At 50.3% G+C, this 26820-nt stretch overlaps 2 protein-coding genes across 2 annotated transcripts in view; one reads left to right on the forward strand and one right to left on the reverse strand.

The window, feature by feature from the left end:
* Positions 1-564: 564 nt before the first annotated feature.
* Positions 565-10038, reverse strand: LOC132824137 (protein FAM180A-like). The gene is made up of 3 exons (XM_060838387.1): positions 9877-10038; positions 7996-8078; positions 565-3486 (listed from the first exon to the last, which is right to left on the reverse strand). The coding sequence occupies exons 1-3, from the start codon at positions 9974-9976 to the stop codon at positions 3151-3153; spliced, it is 519 nt and encodes a 172-aa protein (XP_060694370.1). The 5' UTR covers positions 9977-10038; the 3' UTR covers positions 565-3150.
* Positions 10039-23839: 13801 nt separating this feature from the next.
* Positions 23840-26820, forward strand: part of cd82b (CD82 molecule b) — a 102994-nt gene continuing 100013 nt past the window's right edge. The window contains exon 1 of the mRNA XM_060838388.1: positions 23840-24044. The gene's annotated coding sequence lies outside the window, so the exon portion shown is untranslated. The remainder of the gene's footprint in view (positions 24045-26820) is intronic.

Consider the following 26820-nt stretch of genomic DNA (forward strand, 5'->3'; position numbering starts at 1 on the left):
ACTAGAAATGGGTAGTAACAATATACTGTAGACAGTAATTATTGACTGTAGAAATGGGTAGTAACAATATACTGTAGACAGAAATTATAGGCTGTAGAAATGGGTAGTAATGATATATTGTAGACAGTAATTATAGGCTGTAGAAATGGGTAGTAACAATATACCATAGACAGTAATTATGACTCTAGAAATGGGTAGTCACAATATGTTGCAGACAGTAATCATAGACTATAGAAATGGGTAGTAACAATGTACTGTAGACAGTAATTATAGACTGTAGAAATTGATAGTAACAATGTATTGCAGACAATAATTATAGACTGTTCAAATGGGTAGAAACAATATACTGTAGGTAGTAATTACAGACTGTTGAAATGAATAGTAACAATATATTGTAGACAGTAATTATAGACTGTAGACATGGACAGTAACAATATACTGTAGGCAGTAATTACAGACTGTAGAAATGGATAGTAACGATATACTGCAGGCAGTAATTACAGACTGTAGAAACGAATAGTAACAATATATTGTAGACAGTAATTATAGACTGTAGACATGAACAGTAACAATATACTGTAGACAGTAATTATAGACTCTAGAAATGAAAAGTAACAATATATTGTAGACAGCAATGTACAGTTGAAATGATCAGTAATTATTGCCTATAGAATTGGATTGTAACAATGTGTCAGTGTTCCCTCACTGGAACACTGCCCCCCACTGCAGTTTGAGTGTTCCATGACTGGGAGAGTGTTCCCTCACTGTGAGAATGTTCCCTCACTGGGAGAGTGTTCCCTCACTGGGACAGTGCTCCCTCACTGAGAGAGTGTTCCCTCACTGGGACAGTGTTCACACACTGGGAGAGTGTTCCCTCACTGGGACAGTGTTCACTCACTGAGAGAGTGTTCCCTCACTGGGACAGTGTTCACACACTGGGAGAGTGTTCCCTCACTGGGAGAGTGTTCACTCACTGAAAGAGTGTTCCATCACTGGGACAGTGTTCCATCACTGGGAGAATGTTCCCTCACTGGGAGAGTGTTCCCTCACTGGGACAGTGTTCACTCACTGAGAGAGTGTTCCATCACTGGGACAGTGTTCCATCACTGGGAGAATGTTCCCTCACTGGGAGAATGTTCCCTCACTGGGACAGTGTTCCCTCACTGGGAGAATGTTCCATCACTGGGAGAGTGTTCCCTCACTGGGAGAGTGTTCCCACACTGGGAGGATGTTCCCACACTGAGAGAGTGTTCCATCACTGGGACAGTGTTCCCTCACTGAGAGAGTGTTTCCTCACTGGGAGAATGTTCCCTCACTGGGAGAGTGTTCCCTCACTGGGAAAGTGTTTCCTCACTGAGAGTGTGTTCCCTCACTGTAAGAATGTTCCCTCATTGGAAGAGTGTTCCCTCATTGGGACAGTGTTCCCTCACTGAGAGAGTGTTCCCTCACTGGGACAGTGTTCACTCACTGGGAGAGTGTTCCCTCACTGGGGCAGTGTTCCCTCACTGGGAGAGTGTTCCCTCACTGGGAGAGTGTTCCCACACTGGGAGAATGTTCCCACACTGAGAGAGTGTTCCATCACTGGGGCAGTGTTCCCTCACTGAGAGAGTGTTCCCTCACTGGGAGAATGTTCCCTCACTGGGACAGTGTTCCATCACTGGGACAGTGTTCCCTCACTGAGACAGTGTTCACTCACTGGGAGAGTGTTCCCTCACTGGGACAGTGTTCCCTCACTGGGAGAGTGTTCCCTCACTGGGACGGTGTTCCCCCACTGGGAGAGTGTTCCCTCACTGGGACAGTGTTCCCTCACTGGGACAGTGTTCCCACACTGAGAGAGTGGTCCCTCATTGGGAGAGTGTTCCCTCACTGGGAGAATGTTCCCTTGCTGAGAGTGTTCCCTCACTGGGACAGTGTACCCTCACTGAGAGAGCGTTTCCTCACTGGGAGAGTGTTCCCTCACTGGGACAGTGTTCCCTCATTGGGACAACATTCCCTCACTGAGAGAGTGTTCCCTCACTGGGACAGCGTTCCCACACTGGGAGAATGTTCCCTCACTGTGTGACTGTTCCCTCACTGGGAGTGTGTTCCCTCACTGGGAGAATGTTCCCTCACTGGGACCATGTTCCCTCACTGGGAGAGTGTTCCCTCACTGAGAATGTTCGCTCACTGGGAGAATGTTCCCTCATTGGGAGAGTGTTCCCTCACTGAGAATGTTCCCTCACTGGGAGAGTGTTCCCTCACTGGGACAGTGTTCCCTCACTGAAAGAGTGTTCCCTCACTGGGACAGTGTTCACTCACTGGGACAGTGTTCCCTCACTGAGAGAGTGTTCCCTCACTGGGAGAGTGTTCCCTCACTGGAAAATGTTCCCTCACTGGGACAGTGCTCCCTCATTGGAACAGTGTTCCCTCACTGGAACAGTATTCCCACAGTGGGAGAGTGTTCCCAAACTGGGAGAGTGTTCCCTCGCTGGGACGTGTTCCCTCACTGGGAGAGTGTTCCCTCACTGAGAGAATGTTCCCTCACTGGGACAGTGTTCCCTCACTGGGAGAATGTTCTCTCACTGGGACAGTGTTCCCTCACTGGGACAGTGTTCCCTCACTGGGAGAGTGTTCCCTCACTGGGACAGTGTTCCCTCACTGAGAGAATGTTCCCTCACTGGGAGAGTGTTCCCTCACTGGGACAGTGTTCCCTCACTGAGAGAATGTTCCCTCACTGGGAGAATGTTCTCTCACTGGGACAGTGTTCCCTCACTGGGACAGTGTTCCCTCACTGAGAGATTGTTCCCTCACTGGGACAGTGATCCCTCACTGAGAGAGTGTTCCCCCTCTGGGAGAGTGTTCCCTCACTGGGGCAGTGTTCCCTCTCTGGGAGGGAGTGATGTGGAAGTACATTTTGTGCTGTGAGCTGGAGGGAGTGAGGAGTTTGGGTTTGAGGTGATTGGTAGTTGTCCAGGGTGAAGACTGCGATCTGTGGGAGTTGAAGCCGGGTGAAGGCGGGCTGTGCTATCTCTCATTAGGCAGGAGTAAGCCTGGACATTCGGTGGGAGCAGAGCAAACCTCTATTTACTCTCAGTCCTGTTTGGAGTGGGTCAAACCAGATTGATCAGGAAGGGTATGTGACTGGGTCACAACCGGCTGGGATCTGAGAGATCAACACCGGACCCGCTTCCCAGAGAGATCCCGGATCAGTGGAGCCATGAGTGAGCAGAAGAGATCTCCCCAGAGCTGCCGGTCTGCCTGGTCACTGGTGTGACCTCGGTGTGCCGTGTACACTGAGGCCAGCAGTAATTGTTCAAAGATGTCCATTTCAAAGGTCTCTCCCGAGCTTGGAATCTCCTCCAGCATTTTCCCGAGGGCAGCCCGGTTCTTAGGGAACTGGGTGTTCATGATGTTGAGGAAGATAGGAGCTGCTCGTGTTGAGGCTAACTCCTCGTCCATCAGACTGACCATGTTCCTCTCATCAATGATCAGGCCTCCAGCAAGGAACTGAGCACAGAGAGACACAGGCAGATAGACATCACCCTCCGAGCTCGGTCATCACCTCCCCCCTCAACCTCCATCCTCCCCTCATCTCCCCCGCAACCTCCCCTCATCTCCCCTCTAACCTCCCGCCATCTCCCCCTTAACCTCACCCCATCACCCCTCCAACCTCCCCATCTCCCTCCGAACCTCCCCCGTCACCCCTCCAACCTCCCCCGTCACCCCTCCAACCTCCCCCGTCACCCCTCCAACCTCCCCCATCTCCCCCAACATACCCCATCTCCCTCTCAACTTCCCCATCTCCTCCCAACCTCCCCTCATCTCCCCCAACCTCCCTCAAACCTCCCCATCTCCCTCTCAACCTCCGGTATCTCCCCCCAAACTCCCCTCATCTCCCCCAACCTCCCCCGTCTCGGCCTCCAATCTCCCCCATCTCCCTCCCAACCTCCCCATTGCCCCCAATCTCCCCCTCCCCCCAACAAACCCCATCTCCCCCCAACCACCCCATCTCCCCCAACCACCCCATCTCCCCCAAACTCACCCATCTCCCCCAACCACCCCATCTCCCCCAACCTCCCCATCTCCCCCAACCACCCCATCTCCCCCAACCTCCCCATCTCCCCCAACCACCCCATCTCCCCCAACCACCCCATCTCCCCCAACCACCCCATCTCCCCCAAACTCACCCATCTCCCCCAAACTCACCCATCTCCCCCCAACCTACCCCCATCTCCCTCCCAACCTCCCCATCTCCCCCAAACTCACCCATCTCCCTCCCAACCTCCCCATCTCCCCCAACCACCCCATCTCCCCCAACCACCCCATCTCCCCCAACCTCCCCATCTCCCCCAAACTCACCCACCTCCCCCCAACCTACCCCCATCTCCCCCCAACCTCCCCATCTCCCCCAACCACCCCATCTCCCCCAACCACCCCATCTCCCCCAAACTCACCCATCTCCCCCAACCACCCCATCTCCCCCAACCTACCCCCATCTCCCTCCCAACCTCCCCATCTCCCCCAAACTCCCCTCATCTCCCCCCAACCTCCTGCCCCATCTCCCCGCAAACTCCCCCATTTCCCCGCAAACTCTCATCATCTCCCCCCAACCTCCCCTACCTCTCCCCAATCTCCCCCATCAACCCCATACTCCCCCATCTCCCCCCAAACTCACCAATCTCCTCCCAAACTCTCCTCATCTCCCCGAAGCCTCCCCATCTATCCCCAATCAACCCCATCAAACCCAAACTTACCCCATCTTCCACCCAACCACCCTATTTCCCCTCAAACTCCCCTCACCTCCCCCCAACATCCCCCTTTTCCCCCGAACGTCCCCCATCTCCCCGAGCCACCCGCCATCTCCCCCAACCTCCAACATCCACACCCAAGCTCCCCATCACCCCCAACATACCTACATCTCCCCACAACAATCACCCATCTCCCCTCAAACTACCCACATTTCACTGCCTGTGTTTGTGTCTGAGTGTATGTCAGTAAGTGTGCACCTGTAAGTATGTGTTTGTGTCTCTGAGTGTATATCAGTGAGTGTGTACCTGTAAGTCTGAGTTTGTGTCTGACTGTATATCAGTGAGTGTGCACATGTAAGCCTGTGTTTGTGTCTGAGTGTACGTCAGTAAGTGTGCACGTGTAAGTCTGTGTTTGTGTCTGAGTGTATGTCAGTGAGTGTGCACCTGTAAGTCTGTGTTTGTGTCTCAGAGTGTATATCAGTGAGTGTGTACCTGTAAATCTGTGTTTGTGTCTGAGTGTATATCAGTGAGTGTGCACCTGTATGTCTGTGTTTTTGTCTGAGTGTATATCAGTGAGTGTGTACCTGAACGTCTGTGTTTGTGTCTGAGTGTATATCAGTGAGTGTGGGCATGTAAGTCTGTGTTTGTGTCTGAGTGTATATCAGTGAGTGTGGGCATGTAAGTCTGTGTTTGTCTCTGAGTGTATATCAGTGAGTGTGTACCTGTAAGTCTGTGTTTGTGTCTGAGTGTATGTCAGTGAGTGTGCATCTGTAAGTCTGTGTTTGTTTGGCTGCATGTCACTGAGTGTGTACCTGTAAGTCTGTGTCTGTGTCTCTGACCATATATCAGTGAGTGTGGGCCTGTAAGTATGTGTTTGTGTCTGAGTGTATATCAGTGAGTGTGCACCTGTACGTCTGTTTTTTGTCTGAGTGTATGTCAGTGAGTGTGTACCTGAACGTCTGTGTTTGTGTCTGAGTGTACGTCCGTGAGTGTGCACCTGTAACTCTGTGTTTGTGTCTTTGAGTGTATGTCAGTGAGTGTGCACATGTAAGTCTGTGTTTGTCTCCGAGCGTATATCAGTGAGTGTGTACCTGTAAGTCTGTGTTTGTGTCGGAGTGTATGTCCGTGGGTGTGTACCTGTAAGTCTGTGTTTGTTTCTATGAATGTGTGTCAGTGAGTGTGCACCAGTAAGTCTGTGTTTGTGTCTCTGAGTGTATATCAGTGAGTGTGTACCTGTAAGTCTGTGTTTGTGTCTGAGTGTATGTCAGTGAGTGTGCACCTGTAAGTCTGTGTTTGTGTCCGAGTGCATGTCAGAGAGTGTGTACCTGTAAGTCTGTGTTTTCATCTGAGAGTATGTCAGTGAGTGTGCACCTGTAAGTCTGTGTTTGTGTCTGAGTGTATGTCAGTGAGTGTGCACCTGTAAGTCTGTGTTTGTGTCTGAGTGTATGTCAGTGAGTGTGCACTTGTAAGTCTGTGTTTTTGTCTGAGTTTATATAAGTGAGTGTGCACCCATAAGTCTGTGTTTGTGTCTGAGTGTATGTCAGTGAGTGTGCACCTGTAAGTCTGTGTTTGTGTCTGAGTGTATGTCTGTGAGTGTGCACCTGTAAGTCTGTGTTTGTGTCTGAGTGTATATTTGTGAGTGTGGATCTGTAAGTCTGTGTTTGTGTCTGAGTGTATGTCAGTGAGTGTGCACCTGTAAGTCTGTGTTTGTGTCTGAGCGTATGTCACTGAGTGTGCACCTGTAAGTCTGTCTTTTTGTCTCTGAGTGTTCATCTCTGAGTGCGTGCATGTGAGTGTGTCTGTGCATCTGTGAGTGTGTGTGCCTGATTACATATCTGCAACTGTGCATCTGGGAGTGTGGACCCGAGTGAGCATCTGAAGTGTGCCTGTGAGTTTGTATCTGTGTGGGTGTGTGTGTGTGTGTCTGTGAGTGTCCTTCTGTGTGTGTATGTGTGTGTGAGTGTGCTTCTGTGTGTGTGTGTGTGTGTGTGTGTTTGCATCTGTGTGTGTGAGTTTGCATCTGCGAGTCTCTGTTTGTGTCTGTCTGTGAGTGTGTCTGAGTGTACACCTGTGAGTGTGCATGTGTGTGTGTGTGTGTGTGTGTGTGTGTGTGTGTGTGTGAGTGTGAGCATCTGATTGAGAGTGTATCTTGGGGTGTGTGCCTGTGAGTCTATTCTGTCAATGTGAAGGTCTGTGTGTATCCCTGAGTGCCCATCTGTGAGTGTCAGGGTAATGTAGGGTTGAAGTGCAGCAGGAAGGCCTGGCCAGCTGGGAGAGTGATGGTGTGCTATGTGGCCAGTTATAGCCACACCACGTGACCTGGATGATCCCAACTGTTTGCTCTGAGCTATGGGATTTCACCGCTCAAGGGGCGGATGGAGTCATGGAGGAACAGAACCTGGAACCAACACCCCAACCTGGAGAACAGGTGGAAAGAGACAGGGAGACCATGGCCCAAAACAAAACAGGCACAGAGTCCCACAGTCGTCAGGGCTCCCACTGACCAACCAATTTCCCATTCGGTGACAATGTGCTCACCAGCATCTGTGGGCGTGTTTCTGTGAGTGTGTGTCTATGAGTGTGTAACTGATGGTCTCTTCCAGAATGTGAAGGGTATGTCTGTTTCTCAGTGTGTCTCAATGTGTGGAGGGAGAGAGTAGGTGTGGGAGGAGAGTGTGAAGGAGTGTGTGTGAGAATGTGAGTGTCAGAGTGAGTGTGAGTCAGTGTATGTGGGTGTGTGTGTGCGAGTGAGGGTGTGTGTGAATATGTGTGTGTGACTGTATGTGTGTGTGAATGTGAGTATGTGCGTGTGTGAGAGAGTGTGTGAGTGAGTGACTGTGAGTATGTGTGTGTGCATGTGTGAGAGTGTGAGTGCGCATGAATTTGTGTGAGTGGGAGCAAGAGAACGTGTGTGTGAGTGTAAATATGTGTGTGAGTGTGAGTGTGGGTGTAAGTATATGTGTGTGAATATAAATATATGTGAGTGCGTGTGAATATATGTGTGCATGAGTGTATATATGCGTGTGTGAGTGTGAATGTGTGTGAGTGTGAGCGTGAGTATGAATATGTGTGTGTGAGTGAGTGTGAATATGTGTGCGAGTATAAATATGTGTGTGTGAGTGAAAATATGTGTGAGTATGTGAGTGTGAGTGTGAATATGTGTGTGAGTGAGTATGAATGTATGTGAGTGTGAATATGTGTGTGTAAGTGTAAGTCTGAGTATGTGAGTGTGAGTGTGTGTGTAGGGTCTGGCGATCAGAGCCTGTACCTCATACAGCAGGAAGGAGTCCCCAATATCCCGCAGGAACACAGTTGGGACATCTCGAATCGATGGACGTCTCCACGACAGCCCTGAAACCAAGCCCACAGCCAGTTACTACAATGGCTGAGAACAGGCTTCAGCCCCATGGAGATTCAGCTCCTGGGTGCATCAACAGCTGGACCTACAGGCTCCCACAGACTGTAACCTGAGCCCAGAATACAGGCGAAATACCGTCAGGGACCTGATCACACAGGTCCCGACTGAACAGTCCCAAACAAACAATCAGTGATTCCAGACATTCCTGGTCTGAACTGTGGGACTGTGCTCCTGGTCCAGAGATTGGGACCGTGCTCCCGGTTAAGGAGGGGATTTCACGGAGCGTGACTGAGTCTGGGTCCCGGTGCATTGTGGGTCAGACCGGATGGGACTGTACATTGAGAGGTGCCCACAGTCAGGGTACGTCCCCAGGGTCAGTCTTGTACTGGGGCTGTGGGGGTGGGGACAGCAGACAGCTCTTCACTGACCCTCACAACTCGGGGCTGGGGAGGGAGAGACGGAGGGATGGACAAAGGGATGGAGGGAGAGATATTTGGAGAGAGGGAGGGATGGAAGGATTGAGGAAGGGATGGAGGGAGGGAGAGAGGCATTGGGAACAGTAGATGGGGACTGAGCAGTGGTCAGGGCAGCTGTCTGCAAGGGCTGGTCTGAGAGGCTTATCTCACAGCCTGGTCTCGAACATCTCCAAACCCACACCCACAGGCCCTCTCACTGCCATCAGCATCTCCTCCATTGGCTGCACTACAGGGACAGGCACAGCCCAGATTCAGCACATGCCCATCACCACACGCTGGCATTGCCAGGACTCCCAATATAACCATGAATGGCACAGTGTTACTCTGGGAGCGAGGGGGTCCCTGTGTCTTACTCAGAGACACAACGAGTGAGGGGGGGGGGGTCTCTCAGTGTTACTCAGAGACACGGGGAGTGAGGGGGTCCGTTTGTGTTACTCAGAGACACAGGGAGTGAGGGGGGTCTCTCTGTGTTACTCACAGACACAGGGAGTGACGGGGGTCTCTCTGTGTTACTCAGAGACACAGGGAGTGAGGGGGTCCCTCTGTGTTACTCAGAGACACAGGGAGTGAGGGGGTCCTTCTGTGTTACTCAGAGACACAGGGAGTGAGGGGGTCCCTCAGTGTTACTGAGAGACACAGGGAGTGAGGGGGTCCCTCAGTGTTACTGAGAGACACAGGGAGTGAGGGGGTCTCTCTGTATTGCTCAGAGACACAGGGAGTGAGGGGGTCTCTCTGTATTGCTCAGAGACACAGGGAGTGAGGGGGTCTCTCTGTGTTACTCAGAGACACAGGGAGTGAGGGGGTCCCTCAGTGTTACTGAGACTGCTGGGTGATCCTGACTGGCCAGTTTTGGGGGAATTGTTCCCAGTCTTGGTGACCTGGTTACTGCCCTGTTGTCGGAGGTGCTCGGTGTGTATACAAGTGCAGTAATTTAAACCTGTGGCGTCTGGTGACTGAGGGAATCCTGTGCCATTTTCTCCAGCCTTGCCCTCAGTGCAGCGTTGAGGACTGTGTGAGGGCTGTGCACTGACTGTGCTGAGTCCAAGCAGAGATTACCTCAGGTTCCCACTATCTCAACCAGCTCTTCCGATCACAGCTGTCGTGAGAAGTCCGGAATGGGCTGGGAACAGGGACCTGGCTGTTGTAGTTCTAGCAATACACAAACTCCCCGAAAGTGACAGAAGAGGGAAGACGGGGCTCCGGAAAAGGACAGGGCTGGAGGAGCGAGGGGAAAGGCAGAGAGGAGGGGTCGGGGGGAGATTGTGAAGTGGCCCGCAGTGGGAAGGAGTGCTGTCTGGAGCAGGGGAGTACTCACCTGCGTCTTTGTGTCTGCTGAGCGCTGTGCCCAGTCCCACAGAAACCGAGAGACTGAGCATCAGGGAGAGTGGCAGCCTCACAGCCTGGTTCATCCTCATCAATCTCCGAGCTGAAACCTGTCACCTTCACAGCTCTCTGAATCTTCCCTGATCCTCTCCACTAGCCCCACACACACACGCGCATACACGCCCACTGACAGATTCCTGCTCTCTGAACCACGCACACAGTTGGCTACAGGCCACTGGGACTGGAATGTAAGTTTCTGGCAAGGACCGGGGCTCCTGTCTTCCTGTTGTTTTCGACCCAGCTGCAGTGTCAGCATTCCCGACTGTCCCCACTGCCTGACAACAGGCCCCACTCCCCAACAGCTGGACAGACTGCTGTAGCCCAGGGAGGGGCCCCAGTTTCTCAACAGCTCCCCAAACTCTCCTGTTCCACGGTATTGCCAGAGATAGCGCCTTTCACCCACGTCACCTCCAGGGTCATTGCCAACAACACTTGTCTTTCAGACATTGTGATGGGAATTCCCGGCCCATAGGTCAGAGGTCATGAGGTGGGATGAGGCCAAACCACGTCCCACCCCATTGCAGAGCAGCGTAGGCCAGCAGCACAAACTACACAGCTCACCAGGACACCCACAACTCAGAGAGGCTGGACGCTCTTTACCCTGCTCCTGCTGGGAATCTGTTTACCCTGCTCCTGCTGGGAATCTGTTTATTCTGTTCCTATTGGGCACATTCTGCTGGGAATCTGTTTACCCTGGTCCTGCTGGGAATCTGTTTACTCTGCTCCTGCTGGGAATCTGTATACTCTGCCCCTGCTGGGCACGTCCTGCTGGGAATCTGTTTACTCTGCTCCTACTTGAAATCTGTTCACCCTGCTCCTGCTGGGAAGCTAATTACTCTTGTTCTGCTGGGAATCTGTATAATCTGCTGCTGCTGGTAAACTGGGCTGGCCATGTTCCCAGCGGACTGCTTATCTCCTACAAGGCCAATTGCGGACTCTGCTGGGGAATGCCAGCAGCCGTGCTGCAGTTGCTGGGAGAGCACTGTATAATAGTACCAGGACAGGCAAAGGCAGGCGCTAGGGAAATTCACAAGGCTGAATTGCTGACCTTTATTTACAGAGTCACCTTACAGGGTTTATTTGGTCTTGTGTTTTGTTTCTGGGATGGTCAGTGACAGAGACAAGGTGTGAGACTATTTGTCCGTGGACGTTTGGGATTGTGATCACAGAATCCTGGGCAGATGGCTCCAGCAGGGTCTGCTCAGGTAGAATAAGACTGTTGGCTGCTGGTCTCCCTTGGTCCTTCTCCATCTCCCACAGCGAGCTATCCTCCTCCTTCGAGCACGTTGTCCTGCTCTGTGTCACCTCATATCATTCCCCCAGCCTGCTGTAGGCCAAGGAGGAGGCTTTCTACAATAGCTACATCTGTCAGACCCTGACACAGCACAAAGTCATAGAGATGTACAGCATGGAAACAGACCCTTCGGTCCAACCCGTCCATGCCGACCAGATATCCCAACCCAATCTAGTCCCACCTGCCAGCACCTGGCCCATATCCCTCCAAACCCTTCCTATTCATATACCCATCCAAATGTCTCTTAAATGTTGCAATTGTATCAGTATCCAACACTTCCTCTGGCAGCTCATTCCATACCCGTACCACCCTCTGGTGAAAAAGTTGCCCCTTAAGTGTCTTTTATATCTTTCCCCTCCCACCCTGAACCTATGCCCTCTAGTTCTGGACTCCCCGACCCCAGGGAAAAGTCTTTGCCTATTTACCCTATCTATGCCCCTCATAATTTTGTAAACCTCTATAAGGTCACCCCTCAGTATCCGACGCTCCAGGGAAAACAGCCCCAGCCTGTTCAGCCTCTCCCTGTAGCTCAGATCCTCCAACCCTGGCAACATCCTTGTAAATCTTTTCTGAACCCTTTCAAGTTTCACAACATCTTTTCGATAGGAAGGAGACCAGAATTGCACGCAATATTCCAACAGTGGCCTAACCAATGTCCTGTATAGCCGCAACATGACCTCCCAACTCCTGTACTCAATACTCTGACCAATAAAGGAAAGCATACCAAACACCTTCTTCACTATCCTATCTACCTGCGACTCCACTTTCTGATCACAAATGCTGATAACTGCCATTCAGGAATATCGCCCTGCTCTGACATTTTTTGGGAATGGTGATACAATTCTTCCCCAATTCTGACTGAACCCCTTCAGAACGTTTCGCAGCACGATCAGAGTGAGTACCAGGCAGCCTGTCTCCTGAGTCCTCCTTGTGTCTGAACCAGGGTGTACTCTCACTGGGAAACAGATGGGGCGTGTGGGAAATCCTGCCACTGACTTCTCCCAATACAGCCTGATGAGGAATTGGGTAAACCCGAAAGAGTTGACCCCTCTGACTGCAGCTCAGGGATACAGAGGGGAAATGGCACATTGCTGCTGGTGCTGCTGGTGCTGCTGGTGCTGAAACCCTGCCTAACAGCTTTGCAAGAGGCAGATGAAATGTCCATTCAAGACCCACTTGTGGCTGAAAGCTAGGGTGGAGGCAGGAATGGTGTGAAGCTCCATTTCCTGGTGCAGTCCATGTGCACATTCCCTCTGCTGTGCAGTGTGGAGGCAGAAAGCTAGCACGTGGTTGTCACGCCACGTGGCACTCCCAGTCCGCGAGGACGGGGTTACCATCCCAGCAGCTCTCCTTCCTGGCCACCCTTCAGGGGACATGCCAGGCCTGGGCAGTGGGCAGTATAGGGGTTAGCACTGCTGCCTCCCAGCGCCAGGGACCTGGGTTCGATTCCAGCCTCGGGCGACTGTCTGTGTGGAGTCTGCACAGTCTCCCTGTGACTGTGTGGGTTTACTCCGGGTGCTCCGGTTTCCTCCCACAGTCCAAAGATGGGCAGGTTAGGGGTGCATTGGCAACACTAAATTGTCCATAGTGTACAACTGCAACAATTAAAAATGCATCTGGATGGGTATATGAATAGGAAGGGTTTGGAGGGATATGGGCCAGGTGCTGGGAGATGGGACTAGAGTGGGCTGGGATATCTGGTCGGCATGGACGGGTTGGGCCGAAGGGTCTGTTTCCATGCTGTACACCTCTATGACTCTGTGGTGTTCAGGGATGTGTAGGTTAGGTGGATTGGTTATGGGAAACTGTCCATAGTATTCAGGGATGTGCATGCTGGTAGATTAGCCATGGGAAATGCAGGGTTACAGGGAAAGGGTAGGTGCGTGTGGGTCGGAGTGGGATGCTCTTCGGAGGGTCGGTGTGGACTCAACGGGCCGAAAGGCCTGCTTCCACACTGTAGGGATTCTATTTCCTGATGGAGGTGGTCACTAGACACACATTCAGGCATCAGTCTGCTTGAATGGCCCCAGGAAATGACCTACTTCATTCCGAGCCGTGATTATTTCAGAAAGTCTGGAAGCTCAGGTATTGTAGCCATCTGTAAGAAAACCATGTTTTCCCCAAGAGGTGTGGTCCTTGTTAATGCAAAGGGGTTGATGAGATACAGGCCTCATCCTCAGGTGACACTAATACAGCGCCCAGCGACTGAGACAAGCCAAGGCCAGAACATTAGCACAGTGAGGGTGTGAAACAGGGGAAGGAAGGGTGATAAATAGTGTAGGCGATGCACAGGGGGTATTCAATGGGAGAAGGGTAAAGATTTGTTGGAGGTAAAGGGTTAATTAAAACTTCATTATAGAGGAGTAGATGCACAGCAGTATTGGTGTCACCGGGACGTGGAATGGGGGACCACGCAACAGTCTGCATTTATATCATCGCCTTTCATACAGGGAGCTACCCCACAGTGCTTTGTGGAAGTTTTCACAACTTATGGATATTAGGAAAGGAAACAAAAGCTTGGTTAACAAAAGTCTTGAAGGGGAAGAGAAGGTGAGGGAGAAGGTTCCGGAAGTTTTCGACTGGGAATGGGTCCTTTCTCTATGACACAATCTTCACCACAGGACTGACTGTAGGCCACAAACAGACCACAAGGAAAGGCACTGAGAGGGAATGAACCAAAACACAATGAACAAAACGAAAAGGGCTTGCCCAATGTTCCAAAGAAGGTGAGTGTACAAAGTTATCGCAATGTGAAAGGCCAGCTCTGGTGCAGTTTACTGTAAAACCAAGGAGAGGCAGACTGGCTCCTATCCAACAGGATCTCTCTTCCCATTGGCAGGGGACATGGTTAAACAGTGATAAATAATTCCACGCAGATTGGAAACTGTCAGCAAAGTAGTTAAACAACTGGAGCTTGGAGCAAAACTGGAACATTGGCACTGAGCATGGAAAAACCACAAGGCTCTCTGTGTTAGAGAACTGGAGCCTGGAACAGGCCTAAACACTGGCCACATCTGCATATACTGGCTCCTGTAACACACAATCACCGAATTGTTATGGCAGAAGGAAACTATTTAACCCAACGTGCCCACACTGGCTTGTTTAATAAACATCATTACCCAGTGCCAATCTCCTGGCTTTTCCACATTCCCCTGCACCTATTTTTTTTATCTGAATAACCATCTCTTGAAGGCCTCAATTGAAGCTGCCTCATTTGCAGGTTTGTAATTGCTCACACATTCTATTTTGTTAAAAAGCTCACAACCTTCAAGCAGTCTGTCCCTGTGACATTGTATCAATTCCTACTTTGGAAACAGAACCGGTCTGACTCAAGGTTGGAATACAGACAGACTCTAACCTCACACCTTTAATATAGTGTCTGAGCTGAGATGTCATTTTATAAAAATCTTAAATTACCTCAGGAATGTGACTTGAAAGAAGTTCTGGGATTTACATATTAATGAATCGAAACTTGTAACCCATTCTAAGTGACTAAACGATCTAGGTTTGTTCAATACGTTGCATCAGTTGGATGACACTTTGATCTTTTGCTATAAATTCTGTGTCCTATGATCCTGCCCCTCTAGCTCCCTGATGAAGGAGCGTCACTCCGAAAGTTAGTACTTCCAAATAAACCTGTTGGACTATAACCTGGTGTTGTGTGATTTTTAACTTTGTCCACCCCAGTCTAACACCAGCACCTTTACATCATGTACATAACCCACATACTAATGTTTTCAGTACATTGCGTTTCTCAGTTCTACCCATACAGATTTGATATAAAGATATGGGTGCACCTTTAAGAGAGTTAAAAGCAGCAGAACTACCGGGCACAGCACCAAGTGTTCTCAATAATGTAATAACGTATATAACACTGGGTTGAACAACTCGAGTAGCTTGTTGTCTGGAGACAAAAAAAATTCGAATTCAGCCAGTCAGTTGAAATTATACCCTGATAAAAATACCAATGTCCAATCAAGTTTGAATTGAGTATATTGACAATCTTAAAAGTGAATGACACAATCCGATGCTCTGGAGTATAAGACCGGGGGGGGGGGATTGAACAGTTGAGAGGAGAACTGCCAAGTCCTACCAATTACCAGACTGCTTGAAAAGAAATATATCTCTTAAAGGTACTGTTTTGATCAGTAACCGGTGCCACAGAAATTCCTAACAAGGAGAATAGAGGGCACAGGAAGATGCAAAGACAAGAATCTATAGCTGCCTGGTTTTGAGACAAGACGTGTTGTTTTGTAAATCTTAATTGGGAGTTTTATTGAACTAATATGATAGAAAGGAAGGCAAAAGATAGGTTCGAGAAAGAAATTGTAAATAATGGTTAGTTAATTATTCTCTGTTATACTTTAAGAAGTAAAGTTGTTGATTTTACTTAAATAGTCCTTGGCCAGTTGAACTTTTCCAGATTGCTGCATGGGCTAAATCTTTTCTGTGTTGCTGGTTTTAAATTAATCAGGAGGGTTTACCCCGTGTCGCAACAGATTCCACATTGTCAGAGCTAATATCCTTTCTCATTATTGCATGAATTTTATCTTGAAGTGGCAATGTAACCCCACCACCTTTTCCTTTTTGTCTGTCGCTCTTCGATGCTGAATGTCTAGTCCCTATCCCCTGGTCACCCTGCAGCCATGTCTCTGTAATCCATGTGTGTGATTAATTCATCCACTTTATTACAGATGTTCCATACATTAAGGCACAAAGCCTGAAGGCTTTGCCTTTTGAACATTACTTGTTCCATTGCCATTTATTGCTCACCTGTTTGCTCCTGTCCCCTTTATTTCTCTGTCTATCACTTTTCTTATTCCCCTTTCTATTGTTTATATCAATGTGCACCATGACCACTGGCTGTGCAATCTCAGCTTCTCTAACACCCGGTAGCCACTGTAAGACAGCCTTGAACCATGGGCCAGTGAGAGACAGCCAGACTCAAAGCGTGCATATCTGGGATTTCAGAGCACATTGGGAATTCACTGCAGGTGGGAAGAGAGACTGTTTCACTTTTTTATTGAGTTAATAGTTTGTTAGTTCTGGTTTGTAGCTGAGAGTTTGTAAGGATTATAATGTATAGTGACGAGGAGCAGGGAATGAGAGTTTGATCTTAATCCTCTTCCTCAGACTTGGGAGGTGGTACACCATCCTGGAATCTCCTTCTTTTGACAGTTGAATACCCTATAGCTGTTGTGGTCACACACTCTCTCCTCCTTCCCTCTACAACAGAGCCAAGCATGGAGCTGCTTTGTGTGAGAGGCTGTTCCCCTTGCCTGTACTCAGTGCTATATCTGTTTTGCAAGTGAACAGCCACAGAAGACTCATGCACTGCCTGCCTGTACCTCTTGCTCTGCCTGGTGATCCCAATTCCCTTCTTACCAACAGAGTATTACCCTGCAATGTGACCACCTCTCTCTCTGTGCTGTTCGCAATACCCTCCATCTCACTGGTGCCCCACAGCTCCCCCTCAGCTGCTGCCCCAGCTCCAAACTCTGGGCTACCTGGAGCTGCGACCTACACACACACACACACACACCCCCCGGCCCCTGGAAATCTTCCCACAGAGAACAGCAAGAGCCCACCACAGCCTTGAGCTTTCCTGCAATGACTTGGCCCTTTAAACAGAACCTTCTGGAAGATGTTTAAGATCACGCAATCAATTACTCTGGGACCCTCATTCTCTGGTCCTCGTCATTATACATTATAATCCTTACAAACTATCAGCTACTAAAAGGAACTTAAAAACTATTAACCGGCTCCTCCCAGCTGTACTGAGTCTCCACAATGCTGTTAAATCCCAGATCCACACATTCTCAGTCTGGCGGTCTCTCACTCAATACCTAGTCGGGCTTCTGGAGATTAATAGCTAACTATCACCCAGTCATCCGACACAATTACATTATTCATCTTGTAACTGAGGCACTGAACATTTGTTTTTTTTTAAAAAAAGAAAGAAGCCTTATCGGTTCAGTTCCCATTGTCCACAAATTCCCAGAAACACACTCACTGATTTTTGTCTCACTCAGACAGTGAGATTCAAAGCCGATCTTAAAAGGGCTAAAAACAAGACATAAAAGGTTGAGGAAGACAATTCCAAATCTGGCGGCTTGGACACAAGCAGGCCAAGTGTCAATGGGGGCAACAATTCAGATCTGGGGTAGAGGAGGGGGCAGGATTTGGCGGGTGGGGAGCACAGATGCACGATGCCTTTAAACAATGTTAGTGAGCAGCCCTTCAGCTGGTCTGCACCAGTTGGTACAGGTTAAGTTCGGTATGTCATCAGACATGCCTGTGGTATGTCAAATTGGAAAATGGGTGCCACAAGAGGCTTCTGGGCTCATCGTTATACGGCAGATAACCTGCTTTTCAGCTGACAATGGGCATCTTCTTGCTGTCTGCCATAGTTAAGGCTGAGGAGGATGTTCAGTGTTGCCTGATCCAGTTTCTCGGCCAAATTGTGATGACAGCATTAATTGTTCAAGGTAATGACATTCAACAAGTGGTAATCCGACTGTGTTATCCCAAAGCCAAATCATTCCAAACCTTAAAGCTGTGAATTGCATCTTGGTAAATGTGTTACTGTGTGTATTGTTTAACTAGCCCCACCACAGGCTATCAGCTTTATAACAGTGGCTGTAAGTCAGAAACGACAGGGGGGAATAGAGGTCTACTGTCAAGGTAACAATTGGAAATGATGCACAGGGGAACAGAGGTGAAGGAAACAAGGTTAGGAACCACGTGAAGGAAAAGGGATGTAATAGTGAGAGTCGTACATTGAGTCAAATTCAGTAGGCCATTCAACCCATCGCATCCACACCAATCTTCTGAAGAGCATCCCACCCTCCTACCCTATCCCTGTATTACTTTATTTCCCATGGTCAACGCTGTATTTCCCATGGTCAACGCTGTATTTCCCATGGTCAATGCTGTATTTCCCATGGTCAATGCTGAATTTCCCATGGTCAATGCTGTATTACCCATGGTCAACGCTGTATTTCCCATGGTCAACGCTGTATTTCCCATGGCCAACGCTGTATTTCCCATGGCCAACGCTGTATTTCCCATGGCCAACGCTGTATTTCCCATGGTCAACGCTGTATTTCCCATGGCCAACGCTGTATTTCCCATGGTCAACGCTGTATTTCCCATGGTCAACGCTGTATTTCCCATGGTCAACGCTGAATTTCCCATGGTCAACGCTGTATTTCCCATAGGCAAAGCTGAATTTCCCATGGCCAACGCTGTATTTCCCATAGGCAACGCTGTATTTCCGATGGTCAACGCTGTATTTCCCATAGGCAACGCTGAATTTCCCATAGTCAACGCTGTATTTCCCATAGGCAACGCTGTATTTCCGATGGTCAACGCTGTATTTCCCATGGCCAACACTGTATTTCCCATAGGCAACGCTGAATTTCCCATGGTCAACGCTATATTTCCCATGGCCAACGCTGTATTTCCCATAGGCAACGCTGTATTTCCGATGGTCAACGCTGTATTTCCCATGGCCAGTGCTGGATTTCCCATGGTCAACGCTGTATTTCCCATGGCCAACGCTGTATTTCCCATGGCCAGTGCTGGATTTCCCATGGTCAACGCTGTATTTCCCATGGCCAACGCTGTATTTCCCATGGCCAACGCTGTATTTCCGATGGTCAATGCTGTATTTCCCATAGGCAACGCTGTATTTCCCATGGTCAATGCTGTATTTCCCATGGTCAACGCTGTATTTCCGATGGTCAACGCTGTATTTCCGATGGTCAACGCTGTATTTCCCATAGGCAACGCTGTATTTCCCATGGTCAATGCTGTATTTCCCATGGTCAACGCTGTATTTCCGATGGTCAACGCTGTATTTCCCATGGCCAACGCTGTATTTCCCATAGGCAATGCTGTATTTCCCATGGCCAATGGTGCATTTCCCACGGCCAATGCTGTATTTCCCACACCAAACCCTCACCACTCCAAAACCCCACTCTCATCAAAACCTCACCCACACCAAAACCCCCACCCACATCAGAACCCCCACCCACATCAGAACCCTCACCCACATCGGAACCCCCACCCACACCAAAACTTGCACCCACACCAAAACCCTCACCCACACCAAAACCCTTAACCACACCAAAACTCTCACGCACACCAAAACTCTCACCCACACCAAAACCTCCACCCACACCAAAATCCCCGCGCACACCTAAACCCTCACCCACAGCAAAAGCCTCATCCACACCAAAACCCATACCCACACCAAAACCCTCGTCCACACCAAAACCTCCACCACACCAAAATCTCCACCCACACCAAAACCATCACTCACACCCAAACCCCCACCCACATCAAAACCCCCACTCTCATCAAAACTCTCACCCACACCAAAACCATCACCCACACCAAAACCCCCACCCACACCAAAACCCCCACTCTCATCAAAACCCTCACCCACACCAGAACCCCCACCCACACCAAAACCGTCACTCATACAAAAACCCTCACCCACACCAAAACAGTCACCCACACCAAATCCGTCAACCACACCAAAACCCCCACGCACATCAAAACCCCACCCACACCAAAACCATCACACACACCAAAACCATCACACACACCAAAAACCCCCACTCTCATCAAAACCATCACCCACACCAAATCCCTCACCCACACCAAAACCCCCACCCACACCAAAACCTCCACCCACACTAAAACCCCCACTCTCATCAAAACCATCACCTATACCAAATCCCTCACCCACACCAAAACCCCCACCCACACCAAAACCTCCACCTACAATAAAACCCCCACTCTCATCAAAACCATCACCCACACCAAAACCCTCACCCACACCAAAACCCCCAACCACACCTAAACCTCCACCCACACCAAAATCCCCACTCTCATCAAAACCTCCACTCACACCAAAACCTCCACCCACACCAAAACCCTCAACCACACCAAAACCCTCACTCACATCAAAACCCTCACCCACACCAAAAACATGCACCAAAGAAGTCACCCACGCCAAAACAGTCACCCACACCAAAACAGTCACCAACACCAGAATAGTCACCAACACCAGAACAGTCATCAACACCAGAACAGTCACAGACATCAAAACAGTCACCAACACCAAAATAGTCATCCACACCAAAACAGTAATGAACTCCAAAACAGTCATATGCACCGAAACAGTCACCAACACCAAAACAGTCACCCACGCCAAAACATTCACCAACACCAAATACCTCACCCACACCAAAACAGCCACCACCACCAAAACAGTCACCAATACCAAAACAGTCACCTACACCAAAACAGTCACCCACACCAAAACAGTCACCCACACCAAAACAGCCACCAACCCCAAAACAGTCACCCACACCAAAACAGTCACCCACACCAAAACAGTCACCCACACCAAAACAGCCACCAACCCCAAAACAGTCACCCACACCAAAACAGTCACCCACACCAAAACAGTCACCAACACCAAAACAGCCACCAACCCCAAAACAGTCATGCACACCAAAACATTCACCAATACCAAAAACTCCACCCTCACCAAAACAGTCACCCACACCAAAACAGTCACCAACACCAATACAGTCACCAACACCAAAACAGTCACCAATACCAAAACAGTCACCCACACCAAAACAGCCACCAACCCCAAAACAGTCACACACACCAAAACATTCACCAACACCAAAGACCTCACCCTCACCAAAACTGTCACCAACACCAAAACAGCCACCAACACCAAAATAGTCATGCACACCAAAACAGTCACCCACGCAAAAACAGTCACCTACACAAAAACAATCACCAACTCCAAAACAGTCACGTACACCAAAACAGCCACCAACACCAAAACAGTTATGCACACCAAATCAGTCACCAACTCCAAATCAGTCACCAACTCCAAAACAGTCACCCACACCAAAATAGTCACCAACACCAAAAACTTCACCCACACCAAAACAGTCACTAACACCAAAATAGTCATCCACACCAAAACAGTAATGAACTCCAAAACTGTCACATGCACCAAAACAGTCACCAACATAAAAAACTTCACCCGCACCAAAACAGTCACCAATACCAAAACAGTCAGCCACACCAAAACAGTCACCCACACAAAAACATTCACCAACACCAAAGACTTCACCCTCACCAAAACAGTCACCAACACCAAAACAGCCACCAACACCAAAACAGTCATGCACACCAAAACAGTCACCAACTCCAAAACAGTCACCCACACCAAAACAGTCATCCACACCAAAACAGTAATGAACTCCAAAGCAGTCACATGCACCAAAACAGTCACCAACATCAATACAGTCACCAACACCAAAACAGTCACCAATACCAAAACAGTCACCAATACCAAAACAGTCACCCACACCAAAACAGTCACCCGCACCAAAACAGCCACCAACCCCAAAACAGTCACGCACACCAAAACAGTCACCCGCACCAAAACAGCCACCAACACCAAAACAGTCACCAATACCAAAACAGTCACCCGCACCAAAACAGCCACCAACACCAAAACAGTCACCCACACCAAAACAGTCACCCACACCATAACTGCCACTAACACCAAAAAAGCCACCATCACTAAAACAGTCACCGACACTAAAACAGTCACCCACACCAGGGTCTGTACTTAATGAAGTTTAGAAGGAGGGGATCTGATCGGATCTTACAGAATACTGAGAGGCCGGGATAGAGTGGCTGTGGGGAAGACGTTTCCATTAGTAGGGGAGTCTAGAACTTCAGTGCACAGCCTCAGTGTGAAATCTTGTGCCTTTAGCCAGAGGGTAGTGAATCTGTGGAACCCAATGATGCAGGGGGCTCTGGAGGCCAAGTCATTTGTGTCTTTAAGACAGAGATAGACAGGTCCTTGTTTAGTAAGGGGATCAGGGAGAAGGCAGCAGTGTGGGGCTGAGAAACGTGATCAAATGGCAGAACAGACTTGTTGGATTGAATTGCTTAATTGTGCTCCTATATTTTATGATCTAACAGTGTGTACACTCTGTCTGGTCAGTGCATTCTTTCCCATAACTCTTTTAAACCAGAAGTTAACTAAACAGTAAAGCTCCCCTTGACACAGTTGCCATCAAACACACCACACACTCTGTGTATAGATCATGCCTGTTCTCTCCATCTAATGTGCATCTGTCTTGTTTTATCTTATTTCCAACTCACTTTATCTCACCATCGCTTTCCTCCCTTTCCTTTTTCTAAGTATTTATCTTTTAAACAATCTCCACAGACTTGTTCCAATGTGAAAGGAGGTCACTCTGTTCTGCAGCAGCTGTCGGATTCACTGTGAGTCCCAGCATTTCCTCACGATCCTCCTCCTTCAGATAACCGGCCAATTCCCTTCAGGGAGAAAAACCAAAAGAACTCCAGATGCTGGAAATCAGAAACAAAGCCGGGAGTGACTGGAAAAGCTTGGCAGGTCTGGCAGCATCTGTGGAGAGGAGTCAGAGTCTGGGTCGGAGGGCCATTGGAGCTCAGGCATTATCCTGGATTTCACTCCCCACACCTGCTGTGCTTTTCCAGCAATTTCGGCTTCTATCCCTTTAGGACATTCAGTTGTCCTTGCCTCTGTCACACTCTCAGCCACTGCATTCCAGACTGGAACAATCTCTCATCCTCACACTCTCTCAGCATTATTTCTCTTGGCATTCCCCGTTACTCTGTCCTCCCTCTGTTTGCTGGCTGTGAGACTGACTGTGAAGATGATCTTTCACTCTCTAACTCTCTGTTCATGTTATTTCCCTCTCTCTTTTTGCCTTCACCCACCCCTCTACATTTCCCTCAATCCTCTCAGTCTGTTAGCTCCTATTCTCCCCCTGTGTCTCCCATTCTCTCAGTCTCTGGGCGGTTTATTACCCACGGGACTCTGTTCAGTATGGGACTTTCTCTCTCTGGTCACACTTGGCACTCCCTCATTTTGTCTTTCACAGTCTTACATTCCTCTGGTTCACCGTCCCACCCCAACTCTATGTTTTTACACTCCTCTTAGTATCCACTCCCTCCCTCTCTCTCACTCTCTCTGTCCCCACCACCTGTTAGTTGCCCCTCCCTCCTTCTCTCTCTGTGCCCACCCCCTGTTAGTTTCCCCTCCCTCTCTCCCTCCCTCTCTGTCCCCACCCTTGTTAGTTTCCCCTCCCTCTCTCTCTGTCCCCACCCCCTGTTAGTTTCCCCTCCCTCTCTCTCTGTCCCCACCCCCTGTTAGTTCCCCCTCCCTCTCTCTCTCTGTCCCCACCCCCTGTTAGTTTCCCCTCCCTCTCTCTCTGTCCCCACCCCCTGTTAGTTCCCCCTCCCTCTCTCTCTCTGTCCCCACCCCCTGTTAGTTCCCCCTCCCTCTCTCTCTGTCCCCACCCCCTGTTAGTTTCCCCTCCCTCTCTCTCTGTCCCCACCCCCTGTTAGTTTCCCCTCCCTCCCCCTCCCTCTCTCTCTCTCTGTCCCCACCCCCTGTTAGTTTCCCCTCCCTCCCCCTCCCTCTCTCTCTCTCTGTCCCCATCCCCTGTGAGTTTCCCCTCCCACTCTCTCTCTCTGTCCCCATCCCCTGTGAGTTTCCCCACTCTCCCTCTCTCTCTGTCCCCACCCTCTGTTAGTTTCCCCGCCCTCCCTCCCTCCCTCTGTCTGTCCCCACCCCCTGTTAGTTTCTCCTCCCTCTCTCTCCCTCCCTCCCTCTCTCTCTCTCTCTCTGTGCGGAGGTTGCTGTACGCTCTGACCCGGATCTCTCCTTCCTGCTCTGGGGCAGATACCGCTCCCTGCTCCCGGTAAGTGACACACACCGGGCTCCCGGGGGTGGGGAGGGGATTCATTGCGGAGCGAGTCGGGTGCGGGAGCCGACAGGGAACAGTTCAGGATCTGTCTGGGGGCAACAGTTCGGGATCTGTCTGGGGGGACAGTTCGGGATCTGTCTGGGGGGACAGTTCGGGATCTCTCTGGGGCAACAGTTTGGGATCTGTCTGGGGGGACAGTTCGGGATCTGTCTGGGAGAGCAGTTCGGGATCTGTCCAGGAGAGCAGTTCAGGATCTATCCAGGGGAACAGTTCGGGATCTGTCTGGGGGAACAGTTCGGGATCTGTCTGGGAGAGCAGTTCGGGATCTGTCCAGGAGAGCAGTTCAGGATCTATCCAGGGGAACAGTTCGGGATCTGTCCGGGGGAACAGTTCGGGATCTGTCCGGGGGAATAGTTCAGGATTTGTCTGGGGGGACAGTCCGGCATCCATCTGGTGGAGAATTTCGGGATCTGTCTGGGGAAATAGTTTGGAATCTGTCCGGGGGAACAGTTCGGAATCTGTCCGGGGGAACAGTTCGGAATCTGTCCAGGGGAGCAGTTCGGTATCTGTCCGGGAGAACAGTTCGGGATCTCTCTGGGAGAACAGTTCAGGATCTGTCCGGGGGAACAGTTTGTGATCTGTCCAGGGGAGCAGTTCGGGATCTCTCTGGGGAAACAGTTCGGGATCTCCCCGGAGGAACAATTCGGGATCTCTCTGGGGGATCAGTTTGGGATCTGTCCAGGGGATCAGTTTGGGATCAGTCCGGGGGAACTGTTCGGGATCTCTCCAGGGGAACATTTCGGGATCTGTCCGGTGGAACAGTTCTGGATCTCTCTGAGATAACAGTTCGGGATCTGTCCGGGGGAACATTTCGGGATCTCTCTGGGGGAACAATTCAGGATCTGTCCGGGGGAACAGTTCAGGATCTGTCCGGGAGAGCAGTTCGGGATCTGTCTTGGGGAATAGTTCAGGATTTGTCTGGGGGGACAGTTGGGCATCCATCTGGTGGAGAATTTTGGGATCTGTCTGGGGGAACAGTTTGGGATCTGTCCGGGGGAACAGTTCGGGATCTGTCCGGGGGAACAGTTTGGGATCTGTCCGGGGGAACAGTTCGTGATCTCTCTGGGAGAACAGATCGGGATCTGTCCGGGGGAACAGTTTGGGATCTGTCCGGGGGAACAGTTCGGGATCTCTCTGGGAGAACAGTTCGGGATCTGTCCGGGGGAACAGTTTGGGATCTGTCCAGGGAAACAGTTCGGGATCTCTCTGGGGGAACAGTTTGGGATCTGTCCAGGGGAGCAGTTCGGGATCTCTCTGGGGAAACAGTTCAGGATCTGCCCGGGGGTACAGTTCAGGATCTGTCCGGGGAACAGTTCGGGATCTGTCCGGGTGAACAGTTCGGGATCTCTCTGGAGAAACAGTTCGGGATCTGTCCAGGGGATCAGTTTGGGATCTGTCCAGGGGAAGAGTTTGGGATCTATCCAGGGGAACAGTTCTGGATCTGTCCGGGTGAACAGTTTGGGATCTCTCTGGAGGAACAGTTCGGGATCTGTCCGGGTGAACAGTTCAGGATCTGTCCAGTAGATCAGTTCGGGATCTCTCTGGGGAACAGTTCGGGATCTCTCTGGGGGAACAGTTCGGGATCTATCCAGGGGAACAGTTCGGGATCTGTCCGGGTGAACAGTTCGGGATCTCTCTGGAGAAACAGTTCGGGATCTGTCTGGAGGAACAGTTCAGGATATGTCCGGGGGATCAGTTCGGGATCTGTCCGAGTGAACAGTTTGGAATCTCTCTGGAGGAACAGTTCGGGATCTGTCTGGAGGAACAGTTCAGGATATGTCCGGGGGATCGGTTCGGGATCTGTCCGGGTGAACAGTTTGGGATCTCTCTCTGGAGGAACAGTTCGGGATCTGTCTGGAGGAACAGTTCAGGATATGTCCGGGGGATCGGTTCGGGATCTGTCCGGTGGAGCAGTTCTGGATCTCTCTGAGATAACAGTTCGGGATCTGTCCAGGGGAACATTTCGGGATCTCTCTGGGGGAACAAATCGGGATCTGTCTGGGGGAACAGTTCGGGATCTGTCTGGGAGAGCAGTTCGGGATCTGTCTGGGAGAGCAGTTCAGGATCTATCCAGGGGAACAGTTCGGGATCTGTCCGGGGGAACAGTTCGGGATCTGTCTTGGGGAATAGTTCAGGATTTGTCTGGGGGGACAGTCCGGCATCCATCTGGTGGAGAATTTCGGGATCTGTCTGGGGAAATAGTTTGGAATCTGTCCGGGGGAACAGTTCGGAATCTGTCCAGGGGAGCAGTTCGGTATCTGTCCGGGAGAACAGTTCGGGATCTCTCTGGGAGAACAGTTCAGGATCTGTCCGGGGGAACAGTTTGTGATCTGTCCAGGGGAGCAGTTCGGGATCTCTCTGGGGAAACAGTTCGGGATCTCCCCGGAGGAACAATTCGGGATCTCTCTGGCGGAACAGTTTGGGATCTGTCCAGGGGATCAGTTTGGGATCTGTCCGGGGGAACATTTCGGGATCTTTCTGAGGTAACATTTTGAGATCTGCCTGGGGGAACAGTTCTGGATCTCTCCGGGATAACAGTTCGGGATCTGTCCAGGGGAACATTTCGGGATCTCTCTGGGGGAACAGTTCGGGATCTCTCTGGGGGAACAGTTGAGGAACAGTTCGGGTACAGTCTGGGGGAACTGTTCGGGATCTCTCCAGGGGAACATTTCGGGATCTGTCCGGTGGAACAGTTCTGGATCTCTCTGAG

Source organism: Hemiscyllium ocellatum, chromosome 18, assembly GCF_020745735.1.
Source record: "Hemiscyllium ocellatum isolate sHemOce1 chromosome 18, sHemOce1.pat.X.cur, whole genome shotgun sequence".
Lineage (NCBI taxonomy): Eukaryota > Metazoa > Chordata > Chondrichthyes > Orectolobiformes > Hemiscylliidae > Hemiscyllium > Hemiscyllium ocellatum.

What these genes read in the sequence shown, in the direction of transcription:
- LOC132824137 (XM_060838387.1), bottom strand. Translation starts at nt 9,976, where the DNA reads ATGAGGATGAACCAGGCTGTGAGGCTGCCACTCTCCCTGATGCTCAGT. An exon ending in CAGCAGACACAAAGACGCAG is followed by an intron (nt 8,079 to 9,876) that starts GTGAGTACTCCC and finishes GCTTGGTTTCAG; the next exon opens with GGCTGTCGTGGAGACGTCCA. An exon ending in ACTCCTTCCTGCTGTATGAG is followed by an intron (nt 3,487 to 7,995) that starts GTACAGGCTCTG and finishes CTCTGTGCTCAG; the next exon opens with TTCCTTGCTGGAGGCCTGAT.